This window comes from Anser anser (genome assembly GCF_964211835.1).
Source record: "Anser anser genome assembly, chromosome: 3".
NCBI classification, from domain to species: Eukaryota; Metazoa; Chordata; class Aves; order Anseriformes; family Anatidae; genus Anser; species Anser anser.
Window position 1 is genome coordinate 6,331,742 of NC_139722.1, and position 23,486 is coordinate 6,355,227.

General features: G+C 44.4%; 3 protein-coding genes across 20 annotated transcripts in view; 1 reads left to right on the forward strand and 2 right to left on the reverse strand.

The window, feature by feature from the left end:
- RCAN2 (regulator of calcineurin 2) overlaps positions 1-1,038 on the reverse strand; it is an 81,899-nt gene extending 80,861 nt beyond the window's left edge. Inside the window, exon 1 of one of the 4 annotated variants that reach the window (XM_083831776.1) lies at positions 895-1,038. The gene's annotated coding sequence lies outside the window, so the exon portion shown is untranslated. The remainder of the gene's footprint in view (positions 1-894) is intronic. The other 3 variants (XM_083831778.1, XM_083831777.1, XM_083831779.1) reach the window with 3 other exon arrangements.
- Positions 1,039-1,091: 53 nt separating this feature from the next.
- LOC310897797 (uncharacterized protein) lies at positions 1,092-9,991 on the forward strand (the record flags this gene model as incomplete). Of its 6 annotated transcripts, none has more annotated exons than XM_083831783.1 (5): positions 1,092-1,287; positions 2,072-2,228; positions 3,193-3,298; positions 6,643-6,701; positions 9,855-9,991. In XM_083831783.1, 5 exons carry the CDS (start codon positions 1,092-1,094, stop codon positions 9,949-9,951), a joined length of 615 nt encoding a protein of 204 aa, XP_083687909.1. The 6 variants fall into 6 exon arrangements, 5 of the variants coding, with proteins under 5 accessions (XP_083687909.1, XP_083687910.1, XP_083687908.1 ...); XM_083831784.1 differs by lacking the exon at positions 9,855-9,991 and adding an exon at positions 8,434-8,476; XM_083831782.1 differs by lacking the exon at positions 9,855-9,991 and adding an exon at positions 7,642-7,750.
- Positions 2,741-23,486, reverse strand: part of CYP39A1 (cytochrome P450 family 39 subfamily A member 1) — a 43,704-nt gene continuing 22,958 nt past the window's right edge. For 5 of the 10 annotated variants that reach the window (XM_083831752.1, XM_083831756.1, XM_083831755.1 and 2 more), the window contains 5 exons: positions 22,969-23,102; positions 21,608-21,703; positions 19,842-19,930; positions 16,344-16,431; positions 14,551-15,272 (listed from right to left, as the gene is read on the reverse strand). In XM_083831752.1, coding sequence (XP_083687878.1) covers positions 15,201-15,272; positions 16,344-16,431; positions 19,842-19,930; positions 21,608-21,703; positions 22,969-23,102 — 479 coding nt within the window. In that variant the 3' untranslated portion in view covers positions 14,551-15,200. The other 5 variants (XR_014582587.1, XM_083831753.1, XR_014582588.1 and 2 more) reach the window with 5 other exon arrangements.

Below are 23,486 nucleotides of genomic sequence, written 5' to 3' on the forward strand. Positions count from 1 at the left end.
AAAAAATGTTTTGGTATAGCTTGGAATAAAATCTCAGTTTCTTTAAATGGATTTCCTGCTGGTGCACGTAAGTGACATGTAACCAAAAAGCGTTAAGGTCACAGTGCAGTGACAGAGATCTTCACTGATGAGCAAAGCCCCCGAGTGTGCCTACGTGCTATAAGGTTTGGAATAGGTCAGAAACCAGCTCACACAGCCCAAAACTCCCTCTCAGAAGTTTACAAACAGGACTCCTCTGTACGGCTCCTGCTACGAAGAGTTGGCAGCTCCCGAAGCTGACAACCTGCAGGAGGATCCACTGCTTTCTTGTGAGGTGCCAGCAGGCTTCGTGATGGTTTTATATCCCCACAGCTCACACCTCCACCTGCCCACGACAGACACTCAGTGCTGCAATAACGGGTCCCAGCAAAGCAAGGTCCCAGCAGTAGCTCTGCCTTTCCATGGAAAAGTTTTCATCTCCCAGAGGGTGACCGGGAGCCAAGCAGCACACACACCCCAAATCTCACCCCAAAACCCATCTCAGCGGCTCCCAGGCGGGGACACGACGGCTCCATCCCCACCTGCGGGGCTCCTCCGGCCGCACCGCCTCCCCTCACCTCGTCCCCTGAGGAGACAAACCCCACACACCGCAGTGCCACGACCCTTTTTAGGGCGGCGGCAGAGCCCTGAGGCGGGGATATCCCTGAGGGGCTGCTCCTCTCTGCCTAGCAGCCCACAAGATGGGGTCAGGGCGCTTCCAGGCGACCCCCCAGCCCCGCCGCCATTTCGGGGGCAGGACCCCTGTGGAGACGGGGGGTCCCCTCAGCGCCCCCCCTGAGGGCAGGGCGCTTACATAACCCCTCAAGGCTCAGCAGCGGCCCTGCCCTGCCCTGCCCTGTCCTGTCCTGTCCTTACCTGCTGCTGAGGCTGGCTCGGCCTCGGCCGCCGCCCTTCCTCCCTTCTCCTCCTCCTCTTCTCCTCCTGCTGCTGCTGCCCGCGGCCGCCCCGCGCCGCTGAGGCGAAGGTGGAGGAGAAGGCGGGCGGCCAGGGGAGGCCGCCAGCCAATCGGCAACGCTCTTTCTCTAAACAGGCAGGAGGGATGACCAATAAGAATGGGAGGAGGGTGCTTAGCCCCGCCTCCTCCCCCCCCCCCTTCTCTGGGGACGCCGCCCGCCCTCCGCCGCTTGGCGATGGGGAGCGGGGGGAGATGGGGATGGGGGCGCCTCGTGTGGGGACAAGGGACAAGGGGGGCACCTCACATGGGGACAGAGGAGGGACAAGGGGCAGAACCTCGTCCCCAGAGAAGGGGTAGGGAGATGTGGGGTGGGATGTGGTATGGGGATGCGGCACGAGGAGATGTAGGGTTGGATGGGGGTGAGGAGATGTGGGGTGGGATAGGGCGAGGAGGCGTGGGGAGGGATGGGGTAGGGAGATACGGGGTGGGGGTGAGGTGAGGAGACATGAGGGGGGTGAGATGGAGATGTGAGGTGGGATGGGGTAGGGAGATGTGGGGTGGGGGTGAGGAGATGTGGGGTCGGATGGTGGTGAGGTGAGGACACACGAGGGAGGTGAGATGGAGATGTGAGGTGGGATGGGGTAGGGAGATGTGGATTGCACAGGGGATGAGGAGAAGGTGAGGTGAGGTGGGTGAGGTGAGATGTGAGCTGGTGGCGTGGGATGGGGTTGGGGTGGAGATGTGAGGTAAGATGGGTGAGGTGACGTGGGGTGGGGTACGGAAGAGGCAGGATGGACTAGGAGATGTAGGTTGGGAAGGGGTGAGGTGAGATGGGTTGGGGTAAGGGAGCAGAGAGGTGGGACAAGGTGGGGTGGGATGCAGAGAGGAGGGCAACCATGATAGATGCCCACATAGTGCTAGCACACCTCGCAGCAGTTTTAGTAACAACGCTCTTAATGCCCCCCAGTGTGATTTTGTGGGACCTAAATGCCCCTGGGGATGGAGCTCGCAACCTCCATTCCCTCTTCTGGCCACTGACAAGCAAAGTGGCCTTAAAGCAAGCTCCATCTGGAAATGGATACATTTGAAGTTCTCATCTTCAGAGAATGATGAATAAGATGTATCTCCCTGTTACAGACGAGGCCAGAAGCTGCATTTATAGGAGTCTTGAGGAACATCAGGGTTACAATGGAAAAAGGCTGATGGCAGTCATGATTTTAAAACGAAGAGAAAGCATTCAGATGACCCCAAGGCATGGTTTATTAAAGGAAGGGCTATTTGCTCTGCTCCAGATGTACGTGGGAGACTGCTAAGCTTCAGAGGCTAATGCTGATTTTCTGTGGTCTCTTTGCTTTGGAATGTAATAATGTGAAGGGATTTAATCAATAGGGTGATACAGAAACATAAATTGGTTTCTGTAAAGATGGCTTTGAAAATCTATAGAATGTAAGGGAGAACTAGAAGGCTTCTATATAATTCATAAATATCCTATAAAATACATGGGAAGAATAATTCCCCATTTGTTAAATAGGCCATTTATAGCAGCACTTTCCAATAATAGCAGATGAAACTTGTAGAGAATGAGATCGATATGGAGATGATCCCACCTCATCTCTACAAATACCTAAGAGCAACGCATGAGAACAGGGTGTACGTGGTTGTACCTGCAGCAGAAGGGTTTCCTCCTGGTCCCATTCGCTAAGGACTAACTTATACCCTGATGCATAACTGCTCTAGAGACCTTCCAGGCTTTCTTCTTTGCTTCTATTTTTATTTTTTAATATAAAATATGTAACTCTTTTACTACTGATAGCAGTAATTTATTATTTCTTTATTCTTGTGCCCAAAATATTATGACCGTGACCTTATTGCTTTAGGCACTATGCATAAGAGAAAGCAAGCTGTGGAAACAAATCTGTTACAATATAAGCTGTATTAGGTTTTAAATCAATTGATATGCTCATTTTTTTTTCTAAGAATAAACCTGATAGGATATCTTCCTTTGTCTCCATTTAGATGTTTTTCCTTTGTCTTGTTTTACTGTTCTGAGTAGGAAGAGCACCCACCATGCTTCTTCTGTCCCACATTTTATGTCGCACACTTTCCTTGTAACTTCTTGCCCCAATACCTCTCGATTGTCTCTTGTTCACAGTAACCAGTCTCAAGTTTTATTCTCTATCCTCCTATTTTCATATTAGAAAGAATATTTTCATTGGGATGAAGTTTCCCTAACATTTGTTTTCCTTGTATTAATACAGGAATCTCTACAGTTATGAAAGCAAGCTAATCCACATTCAGAAAAAACAGGAACACCTAAGCCAGTACTTTGGAAATGCTTTTGTGTGCATGCAGACATTTGCTAAGGTGAGTGGGGAGAAAAGCCCAGATTTCCACTTTTTACAATAAAAAGTCCATCAGATTAAATAATAACAAGAGTGGCAATAATTTTGGGGTTTTTAATAGCTCTTTTGCAAGCATTAAGTTTTTCTATCAGAAAAGGTCACCAAATACTGTGTTATTTAGACTGGAAAAGCAGAGCTGCAAAAATAAGAGCGAGAGCAGCAGGGAGAGCTTCCTTCCTGGAGTCTCACTGCTCACCCTCTTGGGCCCCGGCGCTATTCAGGGCATGCAGCCTCTGTGGGCACCCTGTGCTTCCGAAATGCAGTGGGCATCTTCCCCCAACCCGAGCGGTTGCAGAGTGCCAAAACCTGGAGGAAGATGAAATTATGGAAAGAATACCAAAGGAGGTGATGAAACAGCTGCCACTCGCAAGATTTGCCAGCAGCGCTGAAGTCCTGCCCCCACAGAACTGAGTGGGAGATTTGTTACTGATATCTCGCGGCGCAGGCTTGGACCATCTCCTCCAAATCCTGAGCCACTCGTTATCTTCGGTTTGCACCTGCTTCTTATCTACAAATTTAATCTGTGAGCAAAAATGGCCTCCCAAATGTACTGGAGCAATCACAGTGGCTTGGAACACAACTGAAGCAGTGTAAGCGGTCGTGTTTGGCCCTGGCTGATCACCAGAACATTAACGTCAGGAAGTAATGTCTCAAAATCATTAGATTTTCAAGAAGCGAATGGTCCTTTTACATTTCTGCTCGCTGGGATAATCTCTTTGGCCAGATATGGATTATGATTTCTTACGAATGGTTCAGTCCAGAGATTAGAGTGGATAAAGCAAGTCAAATTAATGTTGACTGTATCAGCATTAGCATACCCTTGATTGTTTCTGTTACTTTTTTAGAATATAAAAACACAGCTAGATCCATCTAGCTCTGTATCTTGTCTCAGCAGCCAAGACTGGGTGCTTAGTGAAACAGTGTAAAAATAGACCATGTATTCTCCTATTTACCTTATAATTTCCCAGCAACTGGCGAGTTAGACACTTCTGGAACTCCGGTCTTATCCAAGCTCCAGTACCTAGCAGCTACCAGTGGCCCTGTCCTCTGAGAATTTGTCTTATCTCTTATCTCTTTTGTGGATTTGCTTTCCACAATGTGCCTTGCCATGGTAATTCTTCACCGTGTAAAAACAATTTCAAGTCTGCTTCCTGATTGTTTTGCTAAATGTTCTTTTGTTATGAGAGGCAGTAAAGGAAATGTGTTCTTTAACCATCTCTCCATCACTGTTTTGCAGATTTTAATTGTATTTCCCTTCAGCTATCTCTTTTTCAAGCTGATGTGCTTTTCTTTATTTCCTATATGAAAGCCATTCCATTCTTTATTGCCATTCTCTCTAAATTTTACCCCCCAAAAGTTTTCTATAAAATGCTGATCCCACTAAAACAACTTGAATTTAGCAGGAATAGGCAAGAGCGGTGTGGCTGGGGGCCTCAGAAGATCTCTGAGCATATGAGCGATAGGGTCCTGTGACTTTGGGGCTCCCTCCTTCATCTAAGGGGACAAATCCTGATTCTTAGCACTCAGTTCGCCTTTCTGATGACTCCCTAGCCCTACACAAATATTCCAGAGAGCTGTCTGCTTTGACCCCTAGATCTCTTGCAGCAAAAAGCCACAGCTCGAACCAGACTCTACGCATGGATAGTTGGGGTTATTTTTTCACGTGTGCATTACTTTGCACTTATCACCGCTGAGCTACATCTGCTGCTTTATCACCCAGACACTCAGTGCAGCGAGACAACATTGCCTCGACACCTCTTCAGCTCCGTTCCGAATACGTACAGCAAATGCAAAGCAGCTGAGATACAATGCATTGCAGATGGTTACAGAAAAATGCGTAAAGCTGAGGCCAGCTCTCCTTGCCTTGCATCTACAGAGCATTCTGCACGGCTGTGGGGGCAAGGCGAATGATTCACTGCAACCATGAAAAGTGCCTGCAGAAAGGGAGAACATCCTTCACTCGCTGTATAGTTTCAGAGCCTGTAATACCCCTGTGCATGATTCTCCCGGAGGTGCCGAGAAGCCCACGCTGCTGCTGTGCCCGGGGATGCAGGTTTTCTCCAAATTTGATACCTGGAGCCCAGGTGAGTGGGAAGAACTTGTGGCACCGCTCTCTGAACCCCTGAACTCTCAGCACTGCCGTGGGACAGCCCCCGTATTTGGGTCTGTTGCTCCCTAAACCCTCTCTTTGGTAAATCCCCGTTGTTTCTGAGCATCTCCAGGGGCAGACAGAGGTCAGACAGGAGGCTGGTGTGCTCTAGGGCAATGAGAACAGCAAGAAGGAATCTTCATATTTTCCATCCACTTCTGAGAGTGCCTGAAAAAAAAAAAGTCTTTGTGATTTGACATTGCAAAAATTCCACATCTAACAAAAAAGTCCCACAAAACAGAGCTTTATTATTTTACAGCTAGCCCTCAGTTTTGAAGACAACAAAAATGCTATGTCCCAATTTCTGGTTAAGGAGTATTTTTAACCAAGAGATGTTTTTTTAGCCTGGATGAATGATAGATCAAGGGGAAAAACGAGTTTCGGTGACTTTCAAAACAGTCTCCATTTCAAGGAAGAAAAAACAAAAGGCTTTTGTTCCGTAACAAAAACCATCCTTAGAGTACAAGAAGTACGAGCACAGTTCTTTCTCTCAAACCTGAAATATTACGGCCAGAGACAAGGACATTTTCATTTTGAACGAGGTGTTCACCTATGGGCTACCTGTTTCTTTGCAGCTATCCTCCCGATACAAAATTGAGGCAGGGAATTGCTGTGTCCACACCTGCTCCCCAAGCTACAAGCACCTCACCGTGCGAAAGGGGGTGACAAGCTGCAGAGGTAGGATGTTAAGAAATCAGTTTCTTTATTTCTTTAAAAGCTTTTAGCTTCTCCTTGATGCCCTCTTCCCAGTGATCGTCTCTCTGCAGTCCTACACGAAAAGACCTTGCTGTTTATTTTATAATGGGTTCGCTAAGGCCAAGGCCTGTGCAAGCTACCACGTAGATTCAAAAGCAACCTTGAAGGTATAGTCACAATTCGACAGCACAGGTGATAACATCAGCTCAAATTCCTCATGAATAAACTATGGTTTGCTGCCACGCGTTAACAAGTAGAAGTGTTTGATTTCTAGGATTTACCCAATGTACAGGGAGCCAAAACATCTGGCTTGTCAAGATGATCATAAGCTTACAGAGGGAATGACAAAGATGCCAGACAAACAAAATCCAGGAAATAAGCACAGCCTAACCAGAACGTAAGCTCAGTCTCTAAACCTACCGTCTCACCTTTCCGCTGCACTGTTTTCTATCTTTTTTTAGACTGAAATTCTCTGGGGAGGAACCTTTACGTATCTTAGGAAGTGCTCAGCACCACAATGGTACGTAACAAGCGACTCTTCCCACCTCTCCTGCTATTTCACAGATTGTGATGAGAATTATTAGAAGTGACTTGCCCATTGTGACCCAAATGGAAATAAAAAAAATGCAATGAGCCATAGCTATGTGACCTCAAGCCAAACGCTGCAAACTCACGTACCTAAATATAGACACCTAAATGAATGGCCTGATTTTCAGAGGCACTGTGCAATTCTGGCATTTGTAGGTGCTCTGAAAAATCAAGATGCTTCTTTAGGCATCTAAATATAGACTGAACTTCTGAATATATTATTTAATCTGCTTCAGAATGTAAACAACGAAGAAAAACAAAGGTACTACAAATATTATTTGTACATGTGCTAATTACCAAGCCACACAGTATAATCAACTGCAAGACACAATTTAATCCTATAAAGTGAATAGTGTGGTAATTATTGTTTATTAATTGCAGTGAAGGAGAATTTAGGAACCCTAGTTCTGAAGCAGTGCCAGACAGGTTTGATAGACAAGTCCATTGTGTCTTTGCTTTTTATTCATCTTTATCCATAATTATAGAGACGAGCATAGAAAGGCTTTCAAAAGTGTCAGATGAAGGGGCTTTTGTTTTTTATATTGCGAGATCATAAAAAAAAAATTTACATTTAATTCGCTGAGTGATTGATACTCTTAAGGGGGGTGGTTTCCTTCTCTTTCTGAAACTTCGTTTATTATTCTGACACCTCTAGGCAACTGTTGAAGGCATAATTATAGCATTGGAAGCAGAGGAGTGTGAATGATGAGTTATTAGTCAGCAAATAACACCACACAACATTCAGTTAACAGAAAATAAGCCGCCCAAGTAGATAAGTAACAACCGAGACTATATTTTTGTTCCTGAACTGTGAAGAGAAGTAAAGACATACTGCTTTTCTCAATATTTTTACTAAAACATGTTCTGGTTAGGGACAGGTGGCCCCTACGTGGTGCCAGTGCCTACGTGCTACCAGCCCTTGTGCAAGGTGAACGCAAATGGAAAATGGCAAAATGGAAATGGTCCTCATGATGCAAATGTTCCTGGGGAGCTGCAGCGTCCATGAGACTGAGTCCTCATGGCAGGACAACCTCTGAAGAGTGCTCTTCTCCCACAGAAACCGGAGGGAAGTCTCTGCCCCTTCTTCCAGCTCTCCCTGCAGTGTGACAGAGCTGCAGGAGAGGCAGGCAGTCCTTCCAGGCACTATATTCTGTTGAGGCACTGAGCTGCCAGTCTTACCCCTCTCAGTGTTGCACTCTGAAAATCTTGAAGGAAAGAGTAAGCTGGGCAAAAAAAAGGGGTGAAAAAGGGCACTAAAGAAGCTCGCAGGGAAGAAAGAAGCAGTGAGAGGAAGCTAAAAGGAAAGGGAGGGAACAAGCAGGGCCTCTGGGCTAGCTTCTACCTTGGGGCTGCTCCAGCGCCAGCTCTGGGATGAAACCCGCTGTGAATTCGTCACATAAATCTGTTTGCAGAAGGAGCCCGTGCTAGAGAGGGTGCCATCCCATCCAGTATGGTGCTGACAACGGGACAGCCCCACCCTGCTTTGCCCAGCTTCTACCTTCCACCACCTCCCAAAGATGCCAGAGTCGTCCTGTCTCTGTGCAGAAGGATAAATTATCTTGTCATGGGCAGATCCGTGCTGGCAGGTGTGGTAGCTCAGGGCAGATGCTTTAGTGATTGCAGCTCTTGCTATGTTCTGTCACTTGGATTTGTCCATTGTCCAGGCTTAGGGGCACGCAGAGAACTCGTTATCCAGCTTGTTCCTAAAGACCCCCATGCTGATGTGTGAAACGCGTGCCTGCAAAACCTCTGAACCCGACGGAAAGGCCAGAGTCTGTAAGAAAATATTAGCCCAAACGGCAAGGCTGGATGTGTTGATTAATACCCGGAGGACAGAATACAACCATCTCCTGGTGATTCAGGTCTTCTTTCAGGTATTTTAAGGAACAACCAGAATGTTTTGATGAGACTGGCTTTTAATGAAGTGGTGCTTGATTTAAGTTCACGGTCAGCGAAGACCAGTTGCCAGGCTTTCAGACAATAAAACATCCTTTGGTTTATTTTTTTCAGAAAAAAGGGAACTTCAAACCTCAGTTTTAATGCCTGTAAGCACTCTTGTCATCATCCTTTTATATCTGCATATTATTCCAGTTCTGTAAACAAGCTTAAAATAGTAAATGGTAATACCAAGATTTGGCCAGAGGAAGAGCACCAAAGGCAGTATCTTCAGCTGTGACGAATTACCTACTGTGTAGAACTCCCTCACACTCTACTTTGTGCCTTGCAATGCTCAACTACTCGTTTGAACCTGGGAATGACACCCAGGCAGCCGTGCCACGATGCCGGCAAACATTTCATTTTCTTTTGGTCTCAAGTAAACAGAAGGACCCACTTAATGGTTTTCCGAGCGATGATGGTTTTCAGAACTGGGACGGGATAAAAAGGTCAATGCCTTGAAATTGCCTCTGGATCTGTGTCAGCAGTAACAAAGACCAACATTACGAAACTTTTGTATTTAGTGGAAGAGAGTCATGTCCACTTACGATGGAGATCTTTGGCACGAGAAAGAGTAACAAAGCCCTGTCTTCAGCCTGGAACACGCTTTACCAGTACAAGACCCCGTATCTAGAGGAGACTGGAAATGGGTCTGAGGGTCTGCATCCTCAGAGCCTCATTTGGCACTTATTTGGGTCAGATCCAAGACAGAACCAAAGAAAAATTGAATGCCAAACCTTGCCACTCCCTAATCACACTCTGCAAAAAACGAGATCCTCTGTAGCCTTAGGCTTCTTCGGCCCGCTGCGATTACTTGTTCAGATGCCTGCTAAACACCGCCTTGTCTGACCAGTATCATACCCTTAGGAAAGATGTTTTCTGCCTTTGTAAACTCTTTAAGAGATGCTTTATGGAAGTGGAATGTCTGTATATGGAATTCAGGTCTTCAGAGTTTTCTGATGTATGTTTTGCAGACTCCTCAGGTTGCCTTTTCTGCCTCTCTCCACCCCAGGAGTGCAGAGATGACAGATCAAAAGCTGTTTCAGAGAAATGCACAATTTTGTTTTCAGAACTATTAATATAGAAATGTAATTTCAGTCCTTGGATAACACAGCTCCCTTTTCTGATCTGCATTTTTACCTCATTTCAGGTGGAAATCTGCTAGATTTCACTTCAACCCGCTGCAGAAAGGTACAGCAAGCTCCAAACAGCCATCCATTACTGAACTTCATTTTCCTCAGAAATAGGGGAAATGTCTATCAGGAGATGTCGTAGTTCCTCTCCAGCACAGAACTTCTCACGTCCAAAACCCATGTCATCCGTTTCAGGTGTGAAATCCCACTGGAGCTCAGGCCCAGTTGTTTGCTCATTTGCTGCAACTCCTCCTTCCTCACTTGTCTTTTTCAAAGCTGCAAAGATTTAACAATAACAGTTGTGTTGTACATGGACATTAAGCTCATTCGATATTTGTTGGTACTTGGGAAGGATGATGTATCAATCTTCTAAGGCAATAAAACCAGCACACAAGTAGAAAAGCCTGACAGAACTTGAATTGGAGTACAAATGTAGTTATTTTCTCATAGGAAGCTACTAGATAACCTTCTAGATAGCTCTTACCAAGTGGTTGGTTTTGTCACAGCATTTTTACTTACCAAGAAACATGCCCAAAGCCTCGAGTTTCCAAGCTTTGCACTGAACACAAAATATTTCTGAGGATTCTGGGATACAGCTGTTACATCAACATCTTAAGACGTGTGAACTCAGATATTTCAAGTATTTCTTCTGAATGTTTTGACTGCAGCTCCGCAAGGAATGTGGTTCATCAGTAACACAACTATGGCCGTTCCCATTCAGAAAAGCGCGTAGCTTACCCAAAGCCTTGCAGCCAGCCATTGCTAGCAATAAGCGGGCTCTGATGAGCGTGAGTAACACAATTTTTAATTCAGAGAGTTTGCAGCAGCGGGTAATTATCGTTATTACCCCAGTTTGTAGATGAAAAAACTGAGTCACTGAGGGATGAAGTGATTCGCCCAAATCGCGCACTAAGTCAATAGCAGAGCTGGGAATAGAACGCAGAACTCCCTGCCTCATCCATTGGAGCCCTCAGATAATATCATTTTATAAATGCTCTATCTTTGTAAAGACTTCGGTGCTATAATTATCTTCCCGGGACTCTCATGGAAACAAGATATTTATAACTCCATTAAGCCTTTCCTAGTAATTTTATGATCAAAGTGAAAAAAATAAATCATCTTGTGCCAATCAGTCGCATGTCCAATGTCATTCAGAATGGCTACACGATGAAAGCTTCTCCTTGGTTGTTTCAATTAAACGCTTGCTATCTGTTGAATGCCTTTCCTGTGTCTAATTCCCCTTCCACTGCATACCAGTGGAGAGGAAATATTTTTTGCCATGTGATGAACCACGCATTTAGAATGTACCAAATAACTGGGAAAGATGCTTGTTGCCCGTTAAGCCTACTGGTTTATGCTATAAATGTGGTTTTTTTTTAATGTTTTTCCTGAAAGTGTTTAACATTTGCCAGTTTCCCCTAAAATGAGCAAAGCTACCCCAGCATTCCCTCCCACTAATGCTTGCATATTTAAAAAAGTACAAGAGATGCCAAGACTAACCAAGAAACTGGTGAGCAATGAAAGCATTGGGACCGTGGCTTAGCAAAGCACTTAAGCATGTGCTTAAACTAAAATCCGGTCGTACTCTGCAAACCAATCGTTTGCTCAAAGCAAAATAAATGCTTGGGTTTTGCTTGGCACGACACTTAAGCACACTGCAGAACCAGAGCCATTAAATTAATTTCTGTTTGAAGGGAAGTCATTATTTTTAGCTTACCTCCCAATAGCTCCAGCCATATCTTTTGGTCCCCAAGTATCTATTTTGAGGAGATGTATGTGCTAAGCCTAAACCTCTGGTTTCTGTGACAATCAGCGGCACAGAAAAGATTGAATGCCATTAGCAGTGCAAAGAAAGAGCCCACTTGAAATACTTGACTGCTAAGCACAGATGAGAGGGGCCTCCAGTGAGGCTCATTAGAGGGAAGACATAAAAGAAGGCGCGATTATTCTGGGAGGTGGCTGCTGATACGGAGGGTTATCTTTTCGCTCTGTGACTGAAGAAGGTTCACTTGCAGTAGGTCAACGGTTTTAATGGAAAATGTTTTGATGAGTCTTCTGTCAATCGGTGTATTTCCGCAGGAAATTTATGATTTCAGGGAAGATGTTTCTACTGCCCTCAAAAACATCAAAAAAAAATTTTCTGCAATGCGGTTATTTTCTGTGTTTTGTTTTGTTTTCAGAAACTCTTAAATACACAACAAAGTCCAAAAAGTGTGTAAGGAAACTCGGTTTAAAAGTGTTTTTTATTTTTCACTTCTTGTAACTGCAGATTTTCTCTCTCAGAAATAGGAATTACTTATTCCGATATAATTTAATACCAACATACAGTCCTGGCCAGCCCAGGGTGAGGGCTTTGCTCGGACAGATGTGGCCTGTGGCATGTCTGAGGTGGAATAATCGCGTTTTCAAAGATGTCCCTTTAACATCCATACTTCATGCAGAAGGGAGAAATACAAAGATAGGTGAAAATACATTTCTTTCTCACCCTGGTGGTAGTGGTATGAATAAAAAGCTCGTTGTGACTCCTACTAATACATAGAAAAGCTTTCTAACAGTAGGAATAGCCAGGTAAGAGAGCAAATCACCTGTGGAACTTCAGCATTGTCATTTTTAAAACCAGACTGGACAAGCACTTGAAGAATTTAGAAACCGTTCATCCAATCCTGCGTAGAGCAGAGTGATGACCTTTTAATAGCATTTAACCCTGTCCCAGGGGTAAAGTGCTATTCCTCCCTCCCCCAGAAGCTTCTAAATTATTTCCAGGTAGAAGACCCCATATAGCTCAATCACTTGACTACCACATTGCTTTACTAATCCGCCTCACATGCTTTTTTTCTACCTAGGAAAGTATGGCAAGTGCACGGAGCTGTCACCCACAACAGAGCACGCAGGCAGGCAGCAGTGGGATTCCAGAGAGTCAAAGCCACTTCTTCATGTGCTTGTTTGGTATCTCTCCGGGTGTCAAGTGCAGGTACTGCTCCTTTCCTCTCAAAAGCCTAAACTTGGAAAAAAAAAAAAAAAAGAAAAAAAAGCCCTGCCTTCACAGACAATTATTTTCATAACTGATTATAGCCTGCTAGGGAGTTGCTATATCTGGCAGCCTCACAGAAACGAGGCTGCTGCAGCTCTGTGCCCGCAGGTCCAGCCAGGAGTGGGGCTGAGCAGGGATTTCTGGCAGGCACACGCACTAACATGCGTGTAACGTGTACAGATGCTGACGGCCACACACATCAACACGGGCAGAAACACCGAGCACTCCCACAGCCAGCACCAGTGGCCTCATCCTGCTCCCCTCCCTGGCAGATCGGGGTGCAGGTCTGCGAGGACAAAACGTATTTATGAACATCTATTTACAACGTGGATCCCTCCAGACGCTGGTCATGAATCCTTACTCTCCCCAGTTGCCCCAGTCCCTCCAGCAGCCAACTCCTGCTGGCTCACCCCCAGAGCCACGCAGGCCACTCCAGCCACTTGCCAGCTTGGCAGGCTGGATTCTCGCTGTGCTGATAAGGAACAAGGCATAGCCAGACAAGCCTAACGGTCAGCAGCCTGTTCACATGCAACCAACTCTTTTCATCCCTGTATCCCTTCATTTTCCCACGTTTGTTCCTCCCCAAGCCATCCAGATCCTTTCCTTTCCCCACCTTTGGTTCTTCCCATCAATATCCCACAAGAATTCCCGTGCAATTTAGATGCTCCTCTTGGTGCCCATGAGAGTCACCCCTGGACACAGGGCTTCGGCTGCCTTTTATTCAGCGTAACCAAACCAACACTGACCTTCAGGTTATACTTCCCTTTAGGGACCTTTGACTTGTAGTCAAGTTTGCCATCAGACAATTTTGCTTTTATGAGTTAACCTCTCTTGGGAAAAAAAAAAACATAATAAGTACAAAAACACTAAACGGAAAAATAAAAAGAAATGCACATTGGAAATAGTTGCTTAGTTTTGCAAAACTACAAGTTACCTGGACAAATATTATGGACATCTCCAAATGTTAGAATTAAAATACATACTTTTGGGTAATGACCATTGATGAAAACCAACAGAATAGTTCTCAGTTACCAGAGCAATTCTGAAACAGCAGTTAAGAGTGCAACTCCTGCAGAGTTAAGCATTATAAGCTAAATTAAATGTTGGATGAATTGTTTTCCAGACACATAAATCATTAAAGTTTGTTAAATTGTCGTGTCTGTAACTGAGATAAGCCAATCATTTAATGAATTATACGAGTTATTTTCCTATGGATGTTATTCACATAGTTTCAAGTGTTTCTGAAAGTCCATTTGTGTTTTTTTTACAAATATTTCTCAAATGATGAATAATCTTTACTTGAAAGACTAAAAATACATGACCGCTATTATTGTATATGAAATCTGACAGCAGTTAAAGTGTTGGTATCTGAACTTATTTGACAGCTTCCTTGAACAACTTTTACTAGGTGTTCTTTATAGGATTACAGCTTTTTAGATTTGTGCAAGTTGTTCTGTAAGTTGGGTTAAAAGTAAAAATGTTCTAGAGCTCAGACAAGCGATCTGAAGAACAGCGATGGCTTTTCTTGCAATCTCTGCATTGGAAGCCAAACATCATGATCAAGCTTTCATTGCATATTTATGCAAGGTCCAGTTCTGAATCCTGTGGAGCAAATAAAGCTCAGTGAAATGTTAGGTGCTCCAGTGGAACAACACCCCAGTTACTTCTCACACTTGCAATTGTTCTGTTACCAATGCACTTTATTTGCAATACGTTGGCCCCAGTTATAGGCGGGGTAGGCCAGATCCTCCATGACCTACACAAGCAACAGGACATAAGTGATGCTACTTTATGGTGGCCAAGGATCTGATCCAGAGGTCTCTGCTCAGCACCTTCCTGGCTTTTGTGCACAGCAAAGCCAGGGAACCACAGAGAGTTACCACTGATTTCTTAGCCTGAGGCACCACCTTCATCTTGGCTTGAAGAAACCCACAGGAAGCAGTGATCTGGCATAAGGGACCCGTTTTTCTCCTGGTTCTAACAAAACTTCCATGCTGGATTTCCAAATGTAGCAGCTTTTTGTCCTGCATGTTTGCTGGGTAAGTTTAGCGTATCAGTTACACTAGCAAAGTATGCAAATAATTTGGCCCACAAATTCTGAACGCAGCAGAGAGCTTAATTTTTAAATACTAGGAGGTAGGCAATCAGGAAGAAGAGCCCAGATATGACTGTACTGTCATGGCATACACAGAGTACGTACAGCATCCCAAGTTGAAATTGAGAACTTTCATGGCAGAGAACCTATCTGAACACGTAGGGTACAGAATCAGCTCAGCAGTGCGTTCATGCAGCCGGGGCTGGCAAAGCAAGGTGAGTTCGTACTGGGCTGCTTTCATGCCCGGCATTTATACTGGACCCGGAATGGTGCCAGGGGTTGCTGTGTCCCCACCAAATGTAAAGGGCTCTGCAAAAAGAGGATCGGTAGAAACATGAAGTTACTTCACTTAACGGAGCTATCACCTTGCTTTAATATTAAGATATTACCATGTTCTTGGAGCTTTGGCCTTAAACAGTCAAGACCAACCACAGAGAGTATTTCTTGGCTTTGCTGAAGCCACTCGTTTACTTTATTCCACTTACTCTGACAGAGAATGACATGTGAGATCTTAAGAAACCGATGGTTTGGGATATTTTCACCAGCATAATTGCCTGTGGGTGAAAACCCAATTTACAATCAACTCCAGTGAGAGCTGGGATGGCAACGCACCACCAGTCAGGATGAGGCAACCTTCCGCCCTGTTCTGGTGGGAATGTGAGATCAACCTCTCACATTCTTCAAGAATTCCTCGACTTCCAGCCTAAAGGGCAATGCTAACAAAGCCCAGACCACCCTTAACTTCTCTCTCTTCTCCTTGGCAGTTTAGCTACAGGGCATGTGTGTCATGTTTAGGCTGTGACAGCAGACACGTCTATTCCACAGCAGCTCGTGTTTATGAGGAACCACAATTTCTGGAAAGTGGAAAGGACACTTTAAATGGGAAAGGAAATTGCTGCTGTGAGGAGTGACCATGCCACTCTCTCTTAATGGTAAAACCTTTCTGTGCTGCAGTTGCTCCTGCAGTCTTACCCTGATCATTTTTCTTCCACCGCTCAATATGTAACGGAAGAGCACTGAGAACGCTGCATCTGCTTTCATGCCTGCTTCAAGTATTAATAATCCAGTTCCATATTCATTGGCTTTGTGAATGGCAGAAAGTAATTATAAAACCTCTTGTAATGTTTAGGCAATAATGAGACAAAATACTCTCAGGGGTGCATTCTTGTACAGACAGCACAGCCCCATTGGATCACTGGAGTTACTCTGGGTTTTCTGAATAAAAGTGAAGATTGAATTATTTCCTATATGTTTTTAAATGTTTCTCTCAGCATTTTGCTTCAGTGTAAATAAGCACAGTCGAGAATGGCTGTTCAGCTGAGCACGGTGAATGAAGGACATAAAGATGTGGAATGCTAAATAAATGCACGGATCTTTTACCTCCTTTGGTACTGCATCCAAAAGCACGAATTCATATTTGTATAGGAACAGCACAACAAACAACTGGATTTCCATGATAGCAAACCACCTGCAAGAAAAGAGAGAAAAATGTTCGATATCCAGCCCGATGACCACACTTGTGTTATTATCAGAGAAGAAAGAGATTCTCTTTTACACATTTTAAATTCCATGCCTTAGATCTGCTGATAAACATCTGCAGTAGGAAAAAAAGCTGTGGCTTTGTTCAGCTTCACTATTCAGGGCAGAACGTGAATGTAGCGGCTGCCCCTTCTTTCTGGTGAAACTTTAGAGCAACTCTATCCCTCTGACACCCTATTTTAAAACAGCTCCTTATCATTAGGGTTTTTTCCACTGTGTAAACATTTATGTTCTTCTAACACTTGCTGACTCGAAATAACTTCCTAGGAGTGAGAAGCCAGTCAAATATAGAAAAGGCTATATGACTAATTGTGCTATATAAAGTTATATAATACAGCTGGGAGCCTGATGACATCAGAGTAGATGTGACAGCGGGAGTTATTACTTAATGTGTCAGCATTAGAATGCAGCATGAAACCCAAGGGCATGATTTTTTTTTTTCTCTAACATGCTCAGAAAGCTCTTAGTCAGTGCAGAGAAGATCTCAGATAACTACAGATGAACTCTTCTCAGCTATTATTTTTTAATGTCAACACATACAAGAGCTTTCTGCGTTCAGCCACTTGCGTGTACCTGTGCCAGGTCAGGGGATTACTCATTTGCAGAATTTAACCGTATGTCTTAAATAACTACTTAAAACAGTCATAGTGCCTCGCTCTTCTACACAGCTTATTTTCCACTGTCTGAGAGATGCTGGAAAACTTGGATAAAAAAGCTATTGGGGAATTCACCGGGGAGAAGGGCACATGACTGCACGTGGCATCCGCCTGGATTTGGCCTCGCAGGTGTGAAGAGGGAGCTAATAAATCCCACGAGACCCAAGATAACTCCTGCAGAGCCGTTCAGATCTGCACACTGAGCTGCCCCGTGCTCCGGAGTGGGAGGATGCTTGTTTGTTTTGGCGTAGCTTGAGACCCAAATTATCTCTGTGATTTCACATTGCAATTACCTTGAGATGGGGAGCTCTTGGTGACCTTGAGCTGAGGGGAGAGCAGTGCAGAGCTACAGGAATGGAAACCAGCTCCGGCCAGGCAGGACTTGCTGGCCCAAACTCCATGCCAGCACAGGGGGCTCCTTTCAGTCACTGCACTGTTTGCATGGTGCTGCAATGGCTCCTGATGCTTGGGGTCCTGCCCCTGCACCCCACCCTGAGATCCCACAGTGCTTTTTCAAACAGGCTGCTGCTGCTTCTCCACTCTGCAGAGATGCTGAGGCAGAGGGATGGTAACACACACGTCTGAGGGCAGCCAGAGGGAGAGCTCAGGAGAAACCAGGAATGAGAGGCAGGACTGCAGCGTCCCAGTGCGTCCCTCTCTCCCTGTCCACGTCGTACTGAGCACAACCCGTGAGCTCTCTTGCAGCTGAATACCCTTTAGTCTCCACTTGCCTTTCATATTCATAACCAAGTCCTAAAGCAGTTTTCCTCTAGGAGCTCTGAGTCACAGATGCCTTCCTGCTTTATTTAGTGACAAGGGGGCCGACAAACATGCACTTTCTCAAGTCTTGCCCCAGTGCACTGCTGTGCACTTGTGTTGTGCCGCAACCCAGAAGCCCAGCTGGGCATTGAGATCCTGCAGTAAACGCAGTCTGAGAATGAAATCACAGCCCTTCTGCTGAAGGGTTTGTAACATCAGTGTAACATCAGAGACAATGGACGGATCCATGCAAGATAAGCACCAGCAACAGTCTCCTGGTTGGACAAAAGTCTTGTTAGACTGGAAGCTTCACTGCCATCAAACGTTTCCCTTTGGCACAGAAATGGCTTTGTGGGAGCTCTTCCCATGTCAGTTTGCTAGATTATTTAACAAGTTATTTTCTAGCTTTCAGTTCAATTACATTAGCTTTTAATTTCATGATAAGATTTTGCAATATGTAGAGAAAATGAAATGTTTAATACATTTCATTTATAAATACCAGTACTGAATTAAATGAAAACTCATCTGAAACCTCAAGTAACATTGTTTCATTCAGTTATACCAAGGACATCTGCAACCTGAGATCTGGAAACATCCCTTCATTTAATTTCCTTTCTTCCAGGACTACCACATTATTATTTCAGAATCACTACGGAAGAGTGTGGAGGTGTGTGATATCATGTGGCCTGCCAAAGGCTTTGAAAGGACTTTTTGTCTATCAGCAAGTGAAAGACTCTCCATCCATTGTCTAAGTAGAAATGTTATCATTTTCTTTTGAACCACACATTTATTTTAGAGATGTTATCAGAGTCCAGAGAACAGCCTGAACAAAGAAATAGGTCAGTGTATATAAAAAAGCAGCTTTCAGAAATGTTATTTTGCAGCTTGTCCTGTACCTGTGGATGCCTCTTGTGAATTTTGCTGTTGCCCTTGCAGGGAATGAGGCTGTGCTCAGCTCGTATTTAGCTCAGGAATATTGGATAAGCCACGGAGGTACAGCAGTGAGTGAGGACTTTACTTTGTCAAGCCAAAAGAGTGGATGCAGATTTATTCATTTTGCCTATGTATACAGTGTCTTCACAAAGTTTATCTGACACTCATGTCCAGCCTGCTATAGGGTACAGATTCAAGAGTCTGTTTCCTTCCAACACCCTCTGGCTTCCTTGCTGCACGTGGGACTCTTGGATTAAACCGACCTGTTTTAAGGATTTTTGGTTATTTGCTGCCTAGAGCAGACCAGGTTCTGAAGGCAAAGAACTGAGCAAAGCGATGTTTTAACACAGAAACAAGGAGCAGCTGGCTCCCTGGGATTTGTTCCAGGAAGAGGGACCACAGAGAAAACAGCAGAAGGAATGCAGGAAGCACTGAGGCTGGCATTGCTGGGGGAATGGAGGAGACAGGATCTGCAATTTAAGCCATCATACAATTGCGTGGGCCTTGATGGAAAGACAAGAGACTTAAACAGAGAGGAGCCATTTAGGACATTTGAAGATTAGCAAAGATGGCAATGGCATGGAGGATGGAAAGAGAGGCTCAGACCAGAGAAACGTTAAGTTAGTTTGGAAGTGGTTTATGGTGACTTAAAAGCCTGCTGCGTCTGTAAACTGGCGTATCTGAACATGGAACAACTCCCTTGATGAAAAGGTGCCTCCAGCAGCAGCAGAGCTCGGCTCTTCTCCCCAGGGAATATCCCTCGGTACACTAGTCTCAGGTTCTGCTTTTACATCGTGGCTTAACCTGCTTTTTCCAGGAATGAAGCCACTTTCAAATTAGTTTAAATAAGGTCCAGATAATACTGAACATTAGAACATTGACAAAGCAAAACATTGAAAACACTCTATCTCCAAGCGTAAGGGGAGCCCAGTTCAAGAGGGTTGTTCTCTGCAGGGTTTGGGAATAAATAAACCCCAGCTGTTTCACTGACCTTCCTGGACACTGATGCTTCCCTCCTCCAAATGCCACAAAGCTGTCCAAGAAAGCATTCTTCTCTAAATTTGCCTCTTTCCAACGATCCTGTGGGAAGAAATTTTTTTTTTTTCCAAATCAGCCTTATATAAATAAAGCTTAACTTTATTTCTCCAGGCTAAAAATGACCTTGAACAGCTAATCCTCAATACAAAGTTGCAATAATACCATTTTTTGAGCTCAACCTGTTAGCGTTAAAGTCTGTATTCAAAAGTCAGCAATAACTCAGGGAAACAAATGATGGTCCCATTTGAAATATACTGAGCTGTCTCGAAGTGCTGGAAAAGTTTTCAAACTCCCCCCTAAAAAGCATTCTTCCTATACATTCCCATTTTTCTGAATCCCACTTCTTGAGCTATTGACATGCCCATAAAAATGTGACCTCCTCTTAAATAAACACACGTTCAAAGCAACTGTTCCGCCAGTGCCCTTCCTCAGCCACCACGCTGTATCACAGCACACAGAGGGCTCGTGCACATCTTTCAGGCAAGCCATTTCTCAGGTGCTGTGCACAGGAAAATCCAAGGTGTATGAGCAAAATGTGAGCATTACCCAGCTCCATCCTCAGATGCAAGGCAGTGTGTGAGAAAATGATTCACAACTAACAAAAAGAGCCTGTCTGTGCCCAGAGGGCTCCTTGTTCCAGAGAAAAAAGGAATAACAACAGGAGCAAGGCAATATGGGTTAAAGTTTGGGAGGACTGACACTGACAGAAGTACATTTCTTGAATTTTGGGTGACAAGCTATGCCAGCCTCCAGAAACTCAGCACAACTCTACCAACGCCTCCGAGTAACTTCGCTAAGTTTTTTGTGGCTAACGCTTCTGATGGAGCCCTTAGAGAAGCTGCAATCTTCTGTTTGTTTATCTTGGACTTTTTTCAGCTTGGGTTGTTTAGAGCTTTCTGAAGAGGAAATCTGTTAGCATGAAAATCTAATAAAAGCACGAAAAAAACTGAGGTGATGAAACAAGGCAATACAATTCGGAATGACAGTATCCAAGGGTAACTGCCCTTCCTCGTGGAAGAAGTACAAGCTTTAAACAACACGCTAGCTTGTTTTTTTAGGAAGGAAATTACTAGAGAAATAAGTTGCTGCATCAGGGTTTCTACTCGGGGTTTCAAAGATGCAGGAATAGGTATGAGGGATTTCAAATTGGTGAAGAGTTTGCTAGCAGGGGAATTTTGTTTGAATTACTCCTTGATGTATTTCTAAAAAAAGACAGACTGCTCTGTAGAGGATGGTGCTAAAAAGAGCAGCTACAAGCCTGCCCACACGGCCACCTGGAGTGGGATAATAAGCAAGAAACTCTAGATGAGCTACTAAATTAGCAGAGCTAATACGTACCAGAAATCATATGACTGGAAGGACCCATGAACCTGGGTAAGTACATGGAGATGAGCTATACAAACAAATGCCATGGAGAGGAGAGGACTTGGACCTTGTTCCCACACTGAAGTCGGTGGTGTCCTTCCATGGTGGGCTTTGAATCGAGACCAAAGTGATACAAAGCTGTGCAATGTTATCTGGAACAGGTAACTGAACTTCAAAGTCTTGCTTATCCCTAGAGGCCCCTCCTGTCTGTGCACATCTTCTCTGTATGTGAGGCCACCCTCCAGCGGGTGGGAAATACCCAACTTGAAGCCAATTTGTCCCCGTGCTTTTGTTGTGAAATAGGTAAAGAGGAGAAAAGACAGCAAAACACCCACAGTAGGAGTGACAACTTACAGGTTTGAACATTTCTGGGTCAGGAAAGTATTTTGGATTCCTGTGCAGCCAGTACGGAGACAGCATCAACATATCACCTGCAGGGACGGTGAAATTCTGAAAAGGAGAAAAAAACCTGAAGAAAAGAGAAAATCATGGGTTCAGCTCACAAAGCCATCTCTCCTCAGTACATCTCTCCCATTAGCAGCAATTCCTGGTGCAGGTGGTAAAGCCATGGTGGGCTTATGACACGTCTGAAGCTTCTTGCTGCTGCCATTTTTTCCTTAAGGGAGGCCTAAACAGTGGAGAATGTGGCACAGCTATTTTTGTTCTGATTTAGTTTTTCAAGTGTAGAAATAATAGAAACATTATTTCTGTCTTTCCTGCTTCTTGGTACGACTGTACCATGTGAACTTATTTTTTTTCTAAATCTTTTGTTCAGCGTCTCCTTCAAAATGCAAAGAAATTCATAGAAAGCCTTGTGTGACACTAGATCTCCGTGGGACTTCATTACTTAAATGGGCAAGAGCGCTGATTCCTTAAGAGAGTGTTTTTCCCTCAAGCATTTATTTGTTAGACTCCTGATTGCTGGCACTTTCCTTCTGAATGAAGGGAACAAACAGAAGAGGAGCTTTATCAGTTACTCAATTATGGTTCCTTCTACTGTATTTGTTGTATATGGTTCCTGTTTAGCATACCTTCAGCACTGTATCTCTCAGTTCAATTCCATTCAATTTAAATTTAATTCATAGCCGAAGGTAAGACTGTGAGCAAGAAAAGCAAAACCACACTTAAATTAATAATGTTTAAATTAACGATGATGAATAAATTTGTTAAGCCAAACAGAATATAATGTGAGACAGCGGAATATCTCTACTATCTTAATTTTATCTAGATCTTTTAAGAGGGATCTTTCTAGAATCATAGAATCATAGAATATCCCGAGTTGGAAGGGACCCATAAGGATCATCAAGTCCAACTCCTGGCACCGCACAGGTCTGCCCAAATGTTTAGACCATGTGACTAAGTGCACAGCCCAATCGCTTCTTAAATTCAGACAGGCTTGGTGCAGTGACTACTTCACTGGGGAGCCTGTTCCAGTGTGCAACCACCCTCTCGGTGAAGAACCTCTTCCTGATGTCCAGCCTCAACTTCCCCTGCCTCAGCTTCACACCATTCCCACGGGTCCTGCCACTGGTGATAATGGAGAATAGGTCACCTGCCTCTCCACTCCCCCTCGCGAGGAAGTTGTAGACTGTGATGAGGTCCCCCCTCAGCCTCCTCTTCTCCAGAAGAATCATAGAAGAATCATAAAGCACCCTTCTGAAGCACCCTTCTGAAGAAACAAAGAAAGAAACAACTACAAAAACCCCAACTCTCACCTGAATTCTTATTGGGTTTATGACTTTCTTGGTGATTGCACCTGGAGACCTCAGCCGTATGGCTTCCAAAGTGCACCATTTAATAAAAGGGAGGTTCTTAAGGTCTTCTTCAGAGACTTCTATTTTATCTTTACCTGTTGTGGCATGAGAAAGAAGACTGTGTAAAAATCGTATTTCATGCTTGTTTTGATACATGCTGACATGAATTGCTTTTGACCTTCTGATGGTGTACCTCAAGACTTTAGGACCTTGTTTTCACCAAAAATTTTCTTGACATTTCTAAGTAAATAAACAGCCCAACATTGGTAAGAAAAGCCTCTGAAAATAATTTCATGTGTCTGTGGTAGCTGTAGTTACGGCACCAGTTAGAAGAGCCCTAACAGAGGTCATATTGGAAGTTAAGCATCCCTAGTCTTTTTTTAGTACTTTGGTAGGACACTGAATGGAAATCTCAGGGATTGTAGCACCAAGACAAGGAGCCATGGCCGAACTCTTGGCCTGTTAACACTAGAAAATAA